The sequence below is a fragment of the Muscardinus avellanarius genome, assembly GCF_963383645.1.
Source record: "Muscardinus avellanarius genome assembly, chromosome: X".
Lineage (NCBI taxonomy): Eukaryota > Metazoa > Chordata > Mammalia > Rodentia > Gliridae > Muscardinus > Muscardinus avellanarius.
The window spans coordinates 37,169,515-37,186,328 of record NC_137792.1 but is presented as its reverse complement, the minus strand read 5'-3'; the positions used below and the strand labels follow the sequence as shown (position 1 = coordinate 37,186,328).

General features: G+C 37.4%; 1 protein-coding gene across 1 annotated transcript in view; it reads left to right on the top strand.

Annotated features, from left to right (window-relative positions):
* Positions 1-16,814, top strand: part of MAOB (monoamine oxidase B) — a gene marked incomplete at both ends in the record, with an annotated part of 121,327 nt that overhangs the window by 31,092 nt on the left and 73,421 nt on the right. The window contains 2 exons of the mRNA XM_080718363.1: positions 10,397-10,491; positions 12,312-12,449. Of these exons, the coding sequence (XP_080574489.1) occupies positions 10,397-10,491; positions 12,312-12,449 (233 nt within the window). The remainder of the gene's footprint in view (positions 1-10,396; positions 10,492-12,311; positions 12,450-16,814) is intronic.

Below are 16,814 nucleotides of genomic sequence, written 5' to 3'. Positions count from 1 at the left end.
TTGTCTCACAGTTCTGGAGGTCATATATCCAAAGTTTTCTGACAATCTTTGGCATTTGTCAGCTTGGAGGGCCATCACTACAATCTCTGCCTCCATCTTCACAAGATGTTCTCTTTGTGTCCAAATTTCCCCCTTTTTCTAAGGTCCCTGGTCATATTGGATTAGACTTTATCCTCATGATCTCATTTTAACTTTATAATCACTGTAAAAGATGACCTCCAAATAAGGTCTCAGGGTTTTTTTTTTGTGTGTGTGTGTTTGTTTTGGTTTCGTTTTAGCACTGGGAATTGATTTCAGGGCATTCTAACTCCAAACTACACATGTAGCCTTTTTTATTTTTATTTGAAACAGGGCCTCATTAAGTTGCTGAGACTCATCTCAAACCTGTGGTCCTCCTTTCTCAGCCTCTCAAGTATTAGAATTACAAGTGCCTGGCCAAGGTTTTCTTTTAAGATTCTGGTGGAGCATTTGGACTTCAACTTATAAAAATATTTTTAGAGACACAATTCAACCACAGCACCATGCTACCCAAAGGTACTCATCTAGGGATAGAAAGTGGCTAGTGTGTTCCATCCTCATTAAAAACAAACAAAAACAGAAAGAAAAACAAAGTTACTCATCTATTTGTCCATTATGGCTCCTAGGAAGTGACAACACACCAACACTTTCTCCCTTTTTTTCAAGTTCTAGCAGAGGGCCTTGTCCAAAAGCTTTATAGAACCCGGGGCTCTTTCCCATTTTTGGCCTGCCTTTGCCTGGATGATTCTGCTGAAAGAAGAAAGAAGGAACTTTCTCAAACCTCTTTTGTAGGACACCATCTTTCCTTCTCAGGACATCATTTTCCACCATGGTATAATTTGGCTGTGCCAAGTATACTTCTGCCCTCCCCAGGCAGTTCCCTTTCCAAATAGAGTCACATACTGCCTAATGATGAAAACATGTTCCAAATATCATGTGGTCAGGCAATTTTCTCATTGTGTAAGCACAGTATTGTACCTACCACAAACTAAGCCAGCTATGGTGTCACTGACAATGTAATCTTATAGGACCATCCTCATTATATGTGGTCCGTGGTTGACTGAAACGTAGCATGACTGACTATACTTTATAGTCACCTTCCTTTATGCCTTTGTGGTACCTCTCCTGTCAGGCTTTGTTCTTCTCTAGAAGCAAGCCATGTTTTAGACATCAACTCCTTGATAATGCACAGCCTAAGGACAATAGTGTATTAACAATGTTTTAATTGTTGTGAGGAAGGGAGATAGATTTTGTTTTGAGAGAAAAGTTCTTCCTTTCAAAAACTGGTTCGCCACCAGTTTTAGCCACATTGACCACACTGACCAGTTACGTTAGGTGTTTTTATCAAAATATGTAAGGACAAATTTCTGCCCTTGAAGAAAATTGCCTTCATCTTTGTCCCTCAATAAATCACAAACACTAAGAAATTACATAAATACTATATTATTATATCCTGATGAAGTTATAAATATATTGAGTTAAGGCTCTGGCAAGTCCTGTTGAGTAGGATTTAGTTTAACTCTTTTCTAGAATGTTTTTATTGTGAAACATTTCAAAGAATTATACAGTGAACACTCATATACCAAGCCACTAGATTCCACAATTAACATTTTTGCCAAATTTATTTGCATTATTCCATTGTGTTCATTGTATCCATCTATCCAACCCTTTTCCCCTCTAGCAATCCCTTTTGTTTTTTTATGCATTTCAAAGTAAGTCATAGACATCGTGATATTTCATCCCTAATTATCATGGCACATCAATCTCTAACCAGCTTTTTTAAACCAGCATTTTTATACTCCATGAACACAAAAGTCACATATTTTTATGCACTCCATTGACGTCACCCAGATGCTTTGGGCTCATGAAACATACACATACATAATGCAATCTCAGCTTATGTGAGATCACCACCCTCTCTCATTTCATTGGGCAAAGTGAGACCCCAAAAGGTGAGGATTTTGCTTGAGGTTATACAGGCAGGAAGTGGCTTATCAGAGACCTTTTTCTATACACGAGAAACATTATGCTTACTCCTTGAACTAAGCACTGTTTCCTTTCTACTCTGGTCCTTACCCACCACTGACTGCCTTCGTCTTTGTTTCATGACTGTGTTTCAGGGCCCAGCAAAGTAAAGCTCCTGGGCCAGGACCCACAGGCTCACTAGGCTCTCAGAAGATGAAAGGAGGGCCACACGACTCATTTGTATATTCATTTCTTCTCATCACTCATTACATCACACCCAGATGTCTTTTCTTTGGCAATGCCTACATTTAACCTCTTCTCCGAGTCCTCATCCATCATTTTACATTTGGTAAATGCCATTTGTAATAGCCATCCCTTTCAGAGAATGGATTCTAGGGTGAAAGTGAACCTCTCCACAGGAGGGCTCTCCACAGGAGGGCTGTTATCTCAGCTGGGAGATATTTCATCCTCACATCAGTGTCAAGGAAACGCTAATGACATTATATGATTCGCTTCTCTACTTAAAAACCAGTTTGGAACTGGGAGACTTTCGCAGTGGTAGAGCACATACCTAACATGTTCAAGGTCTTGGGTTTGATCTCCAGCACCATAAACAACACACACAAAGAAAGAAAGAAAGAAAGAAAGAAAGAAAGAAAGAAAGAAAGAAAGAAAGAAAGAAAGGAAATTAACCACTTTTTCTTAAACATATTTGTTTATTTATTTGTACATATTTATTCATCTAATTCTCAAGAGGATGCGAGGCAGGTGAATTATAAGTATACTGTGCCTGGTGTTTACATGCCTGTAATCCTAGGACTTCGGAGGCTGAGACAAGAGGATTACAGGTTGGAGGACAGCCTCAGAAATATAGTAAGATTCTCATCAACCCAGTGAGACCCTGTTTCAAAATAAAAAGAAAATAGGCATGGGGTGTAGCTCAGAGGTAGAATGCCTCTGGGTTCAATCCTCAGTGCTAAAAACAAACAAACAAACAAACACCAAATGCTATGCACATGTACGTTGGCATCAGTTTGAACCTCACCACGATGTATTAACAAAAGTATAAAAAAGTTATAGAATGTGTTTTTTTTGTGGGTCTGGGGTGGAACCCAGGGGCATTTGACCTCCGAGCTACAGCCCCTGCCCTATTTTTTTATTTTTTTTATTTTGAAACCGGGTCTCACTGAGTTGCAGAGGGCCTCACTGAGTAGCTGAGGCTGTCTGCGAACTGCGATCCTCCGGTCTCAGCCTCCCGAATGCTGGGATTACAAGCGTGCACCACCATGCCCGGCTATAGAATGGTTTTAAAAATGAATAAATAACATAGCACTCATATTTTGAGAAATATATAATTATAATTTCTAAGTTTGCTTCCTTGATTTATGAGAGATGATGTTGAGTTAAAGCAAAAACAAATTTTGTCTACCACGATTACAGTACATAAGAGATATCCAACTCCTTTCAAACAACAAAGAGTAAAGACAAAAGCTTGGATATGGGATGAGACTCATTATGATTGCTGACATTTTAGAAAAATGCAGCCATTTGCATATATAAAGTGTGATGAAAACAATTTTTATGGCTTTAGACATATTCTGAAAGGACTTAGAAGGCAATCTCATTCTAGTATCTCGAAGAGGCTGCATCTGGAAAAAGGTTTCTATGGCAACTTATGGAAGCTTGATGTTTTCTATCCTTTTCAAGAGCATAAATCATCCCACGGCCTGAGGCTTGGGTAAAGGTCTCCTTTATTTTACAAGCTATTGCCATTTGTTTTTGTGTTATATGTTTTGATCACAGAAAAAAACAGCAAAGGTTACCATACTTCTGAGTAGGTTTAGTGCCTATTTCATTTTGGGGACAAGATGTGAATAATATAATTCTAAACTTTATTTCTCAATGATCAAAATAATGATACACATTGATGTATGTGGTCTGTATCATGTGTTCTTTCAATTTTCCCTCAAATTGTGATGAGTATGTTCCAAAGGAAGGAAAATCAGTTTGAACTCAAGGAGGAGGAAATAACATTTGGCAAAGCTCCTCTTAATGCTCTAAATATATTCACATCTCCCTCCCTCTAATGACAGGGTCCAGGGCTTTGGACACTGACAGGCTGTAAGTTTTCTTTAATCAAGAAAGTTAATACAGAGAAATTTTCTGATTTTTTACATTCTGCTTGTGTTCAGAATTTAACAGCATAAGCCTTTATATGTTATAGGAGGTAACATGGTTGATGAAAAACACTTGGGACACAGAAATGGAATTAGATATAAGATCTGGCTCTGCCATTGCTATCTGCACAACTCAGAGTGAGCCCTTGAATCTCTGAGCCTCTGTTTCTTAATCAGAGAAATGGGTTTGGTGATGCCAGCCTCACAGGAATATTAAGAATTGAATGTGTGGGAGTGTTGGAAACTTGCTGATGCTATACAGAGGTGAGGTGGTTCTTATTTGGGGTTGGCTGTCTTTCTTCCCCTTAAAAAATCAAGGGCATCCATAACTATACCCTGTGTGACTAGAGGAAATCAGTTTCAATATGGCTAAATATTTTCGTTTCTTATACTATATTAAAAATATGTATGCACCGGGTGGGGTGGTGCATGTCTGTTAGCCTGTAATCCTAGTATTTGAGAGGCTGAGACAGAAAGATCACAGGTTCAAGGTCAGCCTCAGAAAATTAGCAAGACCCTCCGCAACTTAGCAAGATCCTCTTTCAAAATAAAAAATAAAAAGAACTGGGCCATAAGTCAGAGGTAGAATGCCCCTGAGTTCAATCTTCAATACCTAAAAAGCAAAAATAAAAACACATGCTTAGGTATATACTACTGTAGCCATTTATTTGTTTATTGAGAAGTAATTGTCATCTTTGTTGAAAGGTATTAAACACATCCATTCAACAAATATTTAAGTGCTAACTGTGTCCTATTACTGAGGAGAGACAGAATAGGCAATTAAAATCTTATCACTCGGGAGGTAAGTTTTCTGACATTCAAGAGTATGCAGCAGACATAGTAAAAGGGGGATACTGCCAGACAACCATGGGGCTGCATCACCTGAAGTTAGGACATTTTTTAGAAATGTACCTGCCAGGAATTGTGCCTTCTTGTGATGTACACAAACACATCAACTGTGTTAGCTACAACCCTGATGTGTATATGGTGCATGATGTTTAAGGGAAAGTGTTTAATATTTCATTGTTAAGTATAACGATGTGCTTGTTGTCAGAGTCCATTTACCTTGATTTGAATATTAGCTTCCCTAGCTGTGTGATACTGGATGCATTATTTGGTCTCTCTGTGCTTCACTTTCTACATCTGACCACCTCCTAGTGTTGTTGGGAGTACGAATTAAGTTTTCATGTGCAAAACGCTTAGAAGAGATGCTGGTATTCAGTTGGCGTTTGTTGACTGTTTCAGTGATGCCTTTACCTGCTCAGGGCCTCCTCCCCTCTCTTTGCGCTGAAAAGTTCAACAATTAACATCTGAATCCTCCCTACAAATATCACTTTCCCTCAGTGGATTTGACTTCACACTGGGGAATGTTTTTCTTTTTACTCCAGACCTTTTTGTGTGTGTATTTGTGTTAAATAACTAAAAAAAAGCATTCTCTTTGGAGACATCAAAGAATCCCAGTGCTTTGATCAGAAGGTCACTTGGTTGTTTCTAGAATTTCAGAAGTGACAGAGGTGATGAGGGCTATTTGCATATTGACTTTTATAGGTCCTGGGGGAATGCCTATATCGTTTATCAGGGTTACAAGGTTAGAGATGCTTTGAGGTACAGTGAAAGTCATTGTTTCTCTCCACCCCCTCCACTCTCTTTTTGGGAACTTTAAACTGGAAAAAAGTCCTTATGTCACACTGAAGTACTGATATTTCTTAATGTTTTTGAGTCAATTACCTTGGACTTTAAAGTGTTGAACATTATTGGTACATTGCACGTTTTGATATGTAGGGCAAGAAACAGAGACAAGAAGGCAGGTAGTGACTCTGATTCATTCTTCCCTCCATATCACAATTCCTTCGCTGCCATGAAGTCAGTCTGAAGAGGGCCCTTCCTTGGTCCTCTCATTATATATTTTCTAATCTCTTCCAGGATCTAGTTAGGGCCATTTTCTATGCCACAAAAATAGAAACACAAAAATGCCAATAATGCCACTGATCTCAAAATCTTTAATTTGAAGCTTTTTTTCAAATAAATTACCCCAGGAAGAGAGAAGTAATATTTTAATCACTGCATGGTATTAGAAAGTAGTCTAGGATCATCTGCATGTGCTGTGATTATTCATCCAAGGGCCTTCCAGATTCACACAGGGATGGCTTCTGAAAGGGCAAAATGATTATTTGTTTGTAAATATGAATTGATTCTGCATATTAAATTCAAGTTTTATTAGCTATTGGGAGTTGCAGAGTGACTATTAGCTTGCTTCTAGATTGTTTGCAAAAGTGAAATCTATTTAAGAGAAAAGCTGATCTTCTGAGATTTTTATATTTAAATACAGGGCAGAATGTTTTAAGACATTTTGCTAGGATCTGTGTAGAGTTATTGTATTTAAATTTTTTCCTGTTTGGTCTAAGGGTGGTGGCTAAGCATTCGGGTTTGGGATAGAAGTCTGACTCTGCCACTTAAACATTGCATAACCTACAAGTCCTGAATGCCTCTAAGTTGTCATTTTTCTTCTCTCTCTCTCTCTCTCTCTCTCTCTCTCTCTCTCTCTCTCTCTCTCTCTCTCTCTTGCTCTCTCGCTCGCTCTCGCTCTCTCGCTCCCTCCCTCCCTCCCTTCCTCCATCCCTTCCTCCATCCCTGCCTCCAATTACTAGGGATTGAAGCATTCTACCTCCAAGCCACACCTCCAGCCCTAGTTTGTTTTATTTTTTATTTGGAAACATGGTCTCATTAAGTTGCTGGGACTGGCTTTGAACTTGTGATCCTTAGATCTCAACCTCAAGTACTGAGATTGCAGGTGTGTGCCACCACACCCAGCCCGTTTTTTAAAAAATGATGACAAAACTACTTACTTTTCAGCTTTATAGTGAGGATCAAGTGGCCTTTAGGTATAAAGTGTTGCACATATACCCAAGTAAGTGCTCCACACTTTATGATGGAGGCTGTTCTTATTGTGGTATATCTTTCTTTTTTGTTATCTATCACATGCTATTTTATTTATTATTTAGTATTTTCTTTTAAAACACTTTAATATACTTTTTATCAATGCATTTTATTATACACCATAGTGAGGTTCAAAGTGACACAAACATACATGTACACAGCATTCAGTGTGTTTCCCTCTAGAGGATATTTTCATTAAAAACAAACTGCCATTGCATTATGTTGAGAAACTATTGTGTGTTTAAATGGTACCAATTACACTGTCTAGTGTTTTTAGGGAAAATGCATTTCTGCTACCTTATGAATGTTTTTTATAGTGCTATTTATTGCACTTGAAAATTCCCAAACTTCCCAGAGAATGTACCATTTCTCATATGTTTGTTTCTGTGGCACAATGTGTTAAATGTTCAAAAAGCCAACATAAAAAGGAATGGTTGAAAAACAACCCTTTTGTAAGTTGCTTGCTTCCTATTTGAGCAGTCAGACCCTTGATCCTTTTATCAGTTACCACTGAGGAAACCCTTGCCTGTTACCGGTCCTTAGCAATCTGAATCTTCTTTTGGCCAGCACTCAACAACTACTCGGTTTCTTAAGTGTCCCCAAATTCCCTGCTCCTAAAATGTAGTGACTTCCCTAAGCCACGAACATGTGGGCAAATTATTTTTCTAATCAATTTTTTATCTGGAGGGAAAGACTTCGTGAGATGTGTGCATGTATATTCCTATCACTTTATACCTAAGTGTGGTGTGTAATTGCAATGCACCAAAAAAGTATATAGAAAAAATTAAAGCAATTTTTGTCCTTTAATGTCCAACAAGCATTTAAACATACTCCTCCTACAAACATTAAGAAGAGGAATTACATGGTATTTCCAACATACTTTCATGTGGCCCTTTTAAAAATATTTTGTCTCCTTTAGAAAACATTATTTGGTCTGTTTCCTTCCCCTAATTTTCTATTGAGAGTATTTAAGGCACATGAGCTGAGAGGCTTGTATTTGGTGGTTTGATAAACCCTCGGTTTAATAATTATGTATGTTTCCCATGAGTTATTATTGAGTAACTACATTTACTCAAAGACAATGCTTTTTGGGGAATCTAATATCCTAGTGTATATGAGTGATGTCGTATTTCCTTGTCAACCCTTTTGTTTAAGATTAGCACGCTCCTGTGGTTTATCTGAACTTGCTGATAACAGCTGTTACTGTGGCTGTGTGTAATTTCATTTGTTGAACTGATGCTTGATAAGAGAAATGTCATTAAATTGTCTGCAATTCTGAATTTAGACAGAAGTGTTTTTTCTCTTACGGAGGTAAAATTAGGAAGCTAGAGTTAAAAGTCCAAGCCTTGAATTCCCAAATCCAGGTTGTGCAATGCTGATCTGCTTGTGTATACTGCGTGCATGCCTGGACTTTGGGACCATTACTCTTCCAAGGACTGGAAACCTGGACCCTGCCCCCAGGGATGAAATGTCAAGTCTACCTCTCTGAAAAATGGGGTTTCTTCTTTTAAGATCACTGAAAGGTGGTGACTGAGGCCTTGGCTCATTCTAGTTTTTCCACATATGCTCATATTTGATGTTCTGTGGATTCTTATAAACCCACAAAATTCCAGTATGCCTTCAAGATGCATTAATCCAAATAGAGTGACAAATATCTTTTTTGTGTATATTATTTTGGGGATTCATCCAGGGGCAGTCTACCTCTAAGCTACACCCTCAGCCCTATTTTATTTTATTTTTACTTTGGAAACAGGGTCTTGCTAAGTTACTGAGGCTGGATTCACACTTGCAATGCTCCCATCTGAGCCTCCTAAGTACTAGGATTACAGGTGAAAAACTATATTTTTAGTTTTTTTTATGTGGATTGTATTGAAAATGGCATACATTCAGATTATGCTTGGTGCCCTCTCCTCTCCCTACTTCCCCTTCCATCCCTCCCAACAACGAGTGCCCAGGTTGACCATGCTACATTCATATTTTTACACATATTCGGATGTAGCTCCTCCATTAATCAACTTCAGCCTTCTTCCTCTCCTACCCCTCCATTCTAGCTTTTCTGAGGTTTCCCGTCCATTATATGGAGTCTCTCTGGTATTCCTCATACTCCCTAGTTTGGGCATATTAGAGAAAACATGTCTCTTCTCTTTCTGTGCTTGGCTGATCTCACTTAACATAATGCTCTCTAGGTCTTTCCATCTTCTTGTTAATGACATGCTTTTGTTCTTCTTTATAGCTGAGTAAAATTCCATTGTGTGTATTTCCCATAATTTTGCAATCCATTCATCTGTTGATGGAGACCTAGGTTGGCTCCATATTTTGGCTATTGTGAATTGTGCTGCTATGAACATGGGTATGCATATGTTACTCTAGTTCTCCGATTTCAACACCTTTGGAAAGATAACCAGGAGGATTGAGGTTTGTGGACAGCCTCAGCTACTTAGTGAGGTCCTTTGCAACTCAGTGAGACCCTGTTTCAAAATAAAGAATAAAAAATAGGGCTGAGGGTATAGTTCAGAGGTAGAATGCCCCTGGGTTCCATCCCCAGGACCATGTAAATAAAAATAAATAAATAAATAAATAAATAAATAAATACTGATACCAAGTCCTAGTCGGATGTGATGGTGCATGTTTGTAATCCCAGCATTCAGGAGTCTGAAACAGGAGGGTCTCGGTTTGCGGCAAGCCTCAGCTACTTAGCAAGGCCCTTTGCAACTCAGTGAGACCCTGTTTCAAAATAAGGAATAAAAAATAGGGCTGGGGATGTAACTCAGAGGTAGAATGCTCCTGGGTTCCATCCTCAGTACTGCAAAACAAACAAACAAACAAACAAATAAATAAATAAATAAATAAATACCAAGTCCTTGCATGCCCATGCTGCCCTAGTTTGCTGGCTTTACAGATTTACCCTGAGAATGATATCAGTGACTAACGTTGGACTTGTGTCTGCTGGAGGACACAGTTTTTCTTAAGTGTGGCCTCGTGTTTTTATTTATGTTGTGAGACCTGTAATTTAATTGTTAAAGTAGACATTTTGCTATGGTGCCTGAGGACATTTTTAAGATTTGATACATTTCCCCAAAATTAAATCTCATTTGATCTTTCTAGAAATATAAGTTGGTTTTCCAGACTTGGACTCTGGGCCTCTGTTGAGAAACCACAGTCACCCATATGTGGAAGATAGCATTAGGCCATGTGTCGGAGCCAATAAGTACTATTCTCATTGGCTGTTAACATGAGGAGCTTGTCTGGAATGCCCCTGATATATTTAATTCTGATGTCTTATTGTACTCTCCCCACAGGTATGGCAGCAGCCAAACTTCTACATGACTCTGGCCTTAATGTGGTGGTTCTGGAAGCCAGGGACCGTGTAGGAGGCAGGACTTACACCATTAGGGTAAGACACTAAGGATGAGTGGGGGCAGTGGTACTGCAGTGGAGTTTTGGTTATTGGTTTCCCCAAAAGTATTCAATTTAATTTTACTCTTTCTGAAAGGGTAAAAGTTATCTAAAAAATTCTTCACAGCCTGTGTGTGTGTGTGTGTGTGTGTGTGTGTGTGTGTGTGTGTGCTAGGAATGGAACCTGGGGCCTTGCACATGCTAAGCAAATGCTCAACCACTGAGCTACACCTGTGTTAGCTCTTTCTTCTCCCCCTTTCTGTCTTCTCACTTGCTAATATTGGCATCATAAATTTAGGAATGAGGAAGAGGGAAATGGGAGTGTGTGTGTGTGTGTGTGTGTGTGTGTGTGGTGTGAAGTAGGAAGAGAAATATCACAAGTTTTTGTATTTTTTACCTCTAACTTTGAGGCTTCTCTAGTACCAGTGTGATCATTTCAACCACATAAGCTCTTTTTATTGTTGTTTTAGAGTAGTTTGGTCTTCTTTTTTCTTTATGTTAAATTTATATTATTTTAGTCAAATCATGATTGTATTACACATGGAGTCAAATGTGATATACATACAATGTGGGGTGATTAATTAATCTAATTAACTTATCTATCACCTCATTTATTTTTTATGCTTTTATTGGTGCAGTATAGTCTCACATCATAATGTAAATCATGTTGACAATGACATACATGCAAATGTGCACATGCTCCTTACATTTTTATGGGCCTCTTTAAACTTATTCTTAATTATCTCATAATTTACAATATATTATTACTGACTATGTCATCCTGATGTGCAATAGATCTCAAAACTTACTCCTTCTGTCTAGCTGAAACTGTGTTCTTTGGTCATCAACTCCTTATTCCATCAAACTCTACTGCTTCCATACTCCTCTGGCCTCTGGTAACACCACTGTTTTCTCTACTTTTATCAGTCCAATGTGTTTTAGATTCCACATGCAAGTGAGAATATGCCATACTTGTATTTCTGTGTCTGATTTATTTTACTTAGCATAATATACTTCAGGTTCATCCATGTTGTCCCAAATGACATAATTTCCTTCTTTTTAAAGGAAGAATAATATTCTATTATATATACATACATATGCACACATCGTATATTTCCTTGTTCATAAAAATACTGTTATTTTTATGAGGGGGGAAGTCTGGAGCTAGATAGTAAGCAAATGAACAAAAACATAAAAGCTGGACCAATTTTGGCATTCTTGACTAATAGATACCTGATTTTCTTTGGACATGGTCAGAGATAGGGAACTTTTCTATTTATTCCTTATTCAAAAAGTTGCGTGGAAATGATGCTGATCTAAAATATGTAGAAAAACAATATGAACATAAAAGCATATTTCAAGGTCCAAATTATGATCAAACAGCCCTTAGTATTATCTTTAAAATGCTTGAGTTAGCAAACCACACAAGAAGAGATAATTTCCTTTCTTGTTTTTTCTTTAGCGTTAGGTCCCTCAAAATTACCTTGAAGTACCGAATAAAAGGATTCACCTGCTATGCACAGCTTACAAATTTAAGATACTCAAAACCCAACCATGTTGTAGTATATTATGAAGGATGGTGTTCAGAAGTCTCTTGCATCTACAACATTCATTCAATTTTGCTTTAAAGATTGATTTTATGACTATTAAGTGATGCAAATGAAATATAGTAGAGTCAAGAACAGAATCTGGTTTTCCATGGAGAGGCCTCAAAATGTCTTCTTAGCTCATGAAATGTCAATTTGCCTATTTCAAGACTTTTTAACTGGGGTAATATTTTTATAAATGTTTACTTTTATTTTTTCCCACGGGAAACAGAACCAAAAGGTTAAATACGTGGACCTTGGAGGCTCCTATGTTGGGCCAACCCAGAACCGGATCTTAAGATTATCCAAGGAGTTAGGACTGGAGACATACAAAGTGAATGAAGTTGAGCGTCTGATCCACCATGTAAAGGTAAGCTAGGCCAGACATTGACGGATTTGAAATACTCTATGAGACTTTTCCTATATGACTTCCAGATAATTTTCTCAGAGAATTCTCTGCATCTCTGGATAATACTTATGAATTTTATAAATTGAGCCCGTCTGAGGAAATTTATTTATCATCAAAAGGGAATTGGGCAGGAGTTCTAAACTTCTTTAGGAAGGCTATTGATGAAGCATTATTGTCCATTTGGCAAAAGTTTGATAAATTCAGCAGAAAAAAATTGTGACTTATTTACTAAATATCTCTATTTAAAATACCTGTGTCGCTTTCCTGTTATAGGAAAACCTATGAACAGTTTTACAAATGCTGCCTTAGGCTTTATATTAAAAGATTATTTGTAATATGACTCATAGAGTATTTGAAACTTTATCATGTGTCCTATATGTCAAAGTTACTTTTCTTTGGAGATTGATGCAAAAGTTGCACAAGTCCCAAATCCCATCTTTTTCAGGGAAGCTCCTTTGATCTCCTTATAATTTCTGTGAAAGTACTGGGCCTTTCATTCCCACAATCATTTATGGCTCATGGCCTCTGCTTCCATGACACCTGTGCAATTCACAGCTCATGTTCTGCAATTCCTTTCTTCCTTGTTCCCTCTGGCAACCTAAGGTTGGTCACCTGTGCACCTGGATTTTCCTCAGACAAACCCAAGCATTTGTATACAGTAGACACAAGTGAAGTTTTGGACAATGTTGGTCTTTCCAATTGCAGAAACACTAAGAACTTAGATGGAATATTGGACATTCTAATAACCCCTTAGACCAAAAGCCCTTGAACATTTCTCACTGGTTGCTCTTCTCTGTGTACTCCAGTCTCCCACCGTGTTGCAGATCTTCAGACTCTTCACATCTCCCTGTTCCTCTGTTTTCCAAAAATCCTCATTTTGGTTCAAAAAAAATCACTGGATGTTCTGTGACAACCAAAAAGTCAACTATTGTAAGCCCCTCCCCAGAGTCCCATAGAGGAACTGGCAGAGGTAATATTTTTTTTGGTGGTACTGGGAGTGGAACCCAGGAACTTTCTACCTCCAGGGTATACTCCCAGACCTATTTTATACTTTATTTGGACACAGGGTCTCACTAAGTTGCTGAGAGCCTCACTAAGTAGCTGAGGCTGGTTTTGAACCTGTGCAATCCTTCTGCCTCAGCCTCCCAAGCGCGGGGATTATAAGCGTGCGCCACCATGCCCGGCTGAGGTTTTGAATTTCTACCTTTCCTCTCTTTTTCTTATTTGCCTCCACAAGTGAAAGTTAATGGTATAGGGACTTGTGCTTCACAGGTAGAAATTATCCCCTTAGAAGGTATAAGAGGGCCTGGGAGTGTGGCTCAGTGATAGAGCACATGCTTAGCATGTACAAGGCCCTGAGTTCCATTCCCAGCACTTCAAACGATTAAACAAAACTACAAAAAAGAAGAGAGTAGTAACAGTTTTGATTTACACAACAATTTTGATGCCCTTATATTTGCAAGTGATACTATCAAGAAGGACAAATAAGTACATGATACCTTATGAATCATTCAGTAACTTGATTCAGTATAATGTGCATAAAAGATTTCCTTAAAGTTATAAATCAATGTTTTGGTTTACATTCAGATTTTGTTTTATAAGCCTTTTCTTGCTTCTAGCAGAAAAAAGAAATAACATGAATTAGAAATGAGAATGCCACATGATGATAGTTTGATTTGTTGAAAAACAATCAGCAGTAGTTCCAATAAATATCCTTTGTTGGATTCTTTAATATATATTTATTTAATAAATATTTTTAGCACCAAGGATTGAACAGAGGGGCATTCTACTTCTGAGCTATACCCTCAGCCTCTTTATGTTTTGTTTTGAAATATGGTCTTCTTAGGTTGCTGATAATATCACTATGTTGACCTCAAACCTGCAATCTTTCTATCTCAGCCTCTCAAGTACTGAGATTACAGTACTTATGCATGGCACCAGATCCAGCTGGGTTCCTTGTTTTTTAACTGCAGATAAAGTCCATTCATTAGTTTAATGTCTTCTTCATTGTACCTGCATGACTTGCAGAAATTGACTTCTTAGAAATCTAAGAATCGCTTAGATTTCTCTAGGCAATTGATGCGAGCATATATTCTATTCATTTTTCTGTCTTTGTTCAGGGATTTTGCCAGTTCACAGTTATGTCCAGATACATTTTTCATGGTAATTTTACAGCTCCCATGAAGTCCCTTTTTTGAGGGAGATTCCGAAGCAATGTTAATTGATTTTCTACAGTTACAGACTGATGTGATGCTTTCTTAGACTGTTTACAATAATCTATGTGCAGCTAACAAAATAGAAATAATTAAACAGTATTATGACTTAATACAGGGTAAACACATATGCCAGCAGTGTTCTTTATAAAATTTCAAGTAAATGTCAGTGCTTTTTAATTATCACAAAAGCAAAACATGTCTATTAAAATACAATTAGAAAATATGGGTAGAGAGAAATAATTAAAAAATCCTACATAATTCTATCTTTGGAAAATAATTAAAATATTCTCTTAGTTCCTAGATTTTCATATTCCAGGATTGCTATTATCTGACCTCTGCTGGACAAATTGGGAAATATCAGCACATTTAAAAATGCATCCATATGTGTATATGTTTTATATGCTAACCTGTCCTCTAATTAATTCTTGCTAATGGGACAAATTGAAACGCTGATGACACCATGAGGCAAGAATTTTTGCAATCTTGATGAAGGTGCCAATTTATTCTCCTTATGGTCATATCCAGTAAAGGGCTACATGATAATAACAAAAAGGATATATTTTGTAGCTGAAATGCTCCCCAAACTAAATCTCTCTACCTTTTCCACTTCCATGTCTTTGACCACATGTCATTTTTCTCATTTTTAATCTATAGAGAGCATCTCAGATGGCTATGTCAATTTCTGGAATTACTGAGAACTGGCATGCTCTCTTTTACTGCATGCTGAAGAATGTAGATCAGAAATGTGTTTCTTTTACCTATTTTAATAATTCTGTCTCCATGTATAAAATATAGCTCATATATAGTGTATTTGTGCCTCATTTCTTCAGCAGAACTGTATTTCTTAACCTGAATTCTGAATATCAAGTATGCTGCTTGCCATATTGCCACATGCTTTGCTTGAATCATCCTATAGAAGGGGATCTGTTTTTTAAAAATGTTTACATGGTTGTTAATGGAAGATAGAATGTTACATGAGGCCTTAATAATATTAGGCTTAGGAAGTTAGATTTGCTAGTTAATATTGAAACGAAATGAAGCTATCCAGAAAAGTAGAAAGATCAAATAGCTCATCACAGGTAGCTACCCAAATGAAAGTGTGTCCTTCCCCAAGAAAAGACAACTCCCAGTATTATGAATTCATAGGTAGTTGTAGAAGAAATGGTCTACTTGTAGATAAATGTAGTATGTTCCTGTTGGCCCCATAGAAAGCATCCATGAACCTCTGGTGTGTTCTGATGAACAGAACCCTGTATTGTCTGAATTCAGTCAGTCAGAAATTGTTCATATCTCCTGAGTAGCATTTGTTTTTAGTGCTATTTTTGTGAAAAAAATTTGTTTTTTCAAGGATGACTGTGATAAAAGATTTAATGCCAAACTATATTGGGATTTAATCATCAGAGGGAAAAGGAATCAATTCAGCTTAAATTTATATAATTTGGAAAGTTTTTCCTTCACTTCTAAAATTTATTATACAGACTTTAGCACTTAACAATTATTATCTTTAAATATTGCCCAGAAAACTTCTGGCATATATATATATATATATATATATATATATATATATATATATATATATATATATAATTTGTTATTTTTAACGGGTCTGGGGATGGAACCCAGGGCCATTCGACCCAGGGGCATTCGACCTCCAAGCTACACCCCCTGCCCTACTTTTTATCCTTTATTTTAAAACCGGGTCTCACTGAATTTGCAAAGTGCCTCACTAAGTAGCTGAGGCTGTCTGCGAACCGTGATCCTCCTGTCTCAGCCTCCCGAATGCTGGGATTATAAGCATGTGCCACTACACCCGGCTTATTTTTTTAAGTTATTTTTATTGGTGCATTGTAATTGTTAAGCATCTACTGAGGTTGTTTTACCAATAGTCATGTTAATTTCTCCTGACATAATTTATAAGGTAGCTGTTTATGTTCAAATAATGCTATGCACATATATGAAAGTATCACTACCAATTTTACTAACACATATAAGGAGACAGAGAAACGGGGTGGAATGTAGAGGGAAACACAGCAAGTGCTGAGTGCATGTATATTTGTATCACTTTGAACATCACTATGATGTATAATTACAGTGAACCAGTAAAAGAATT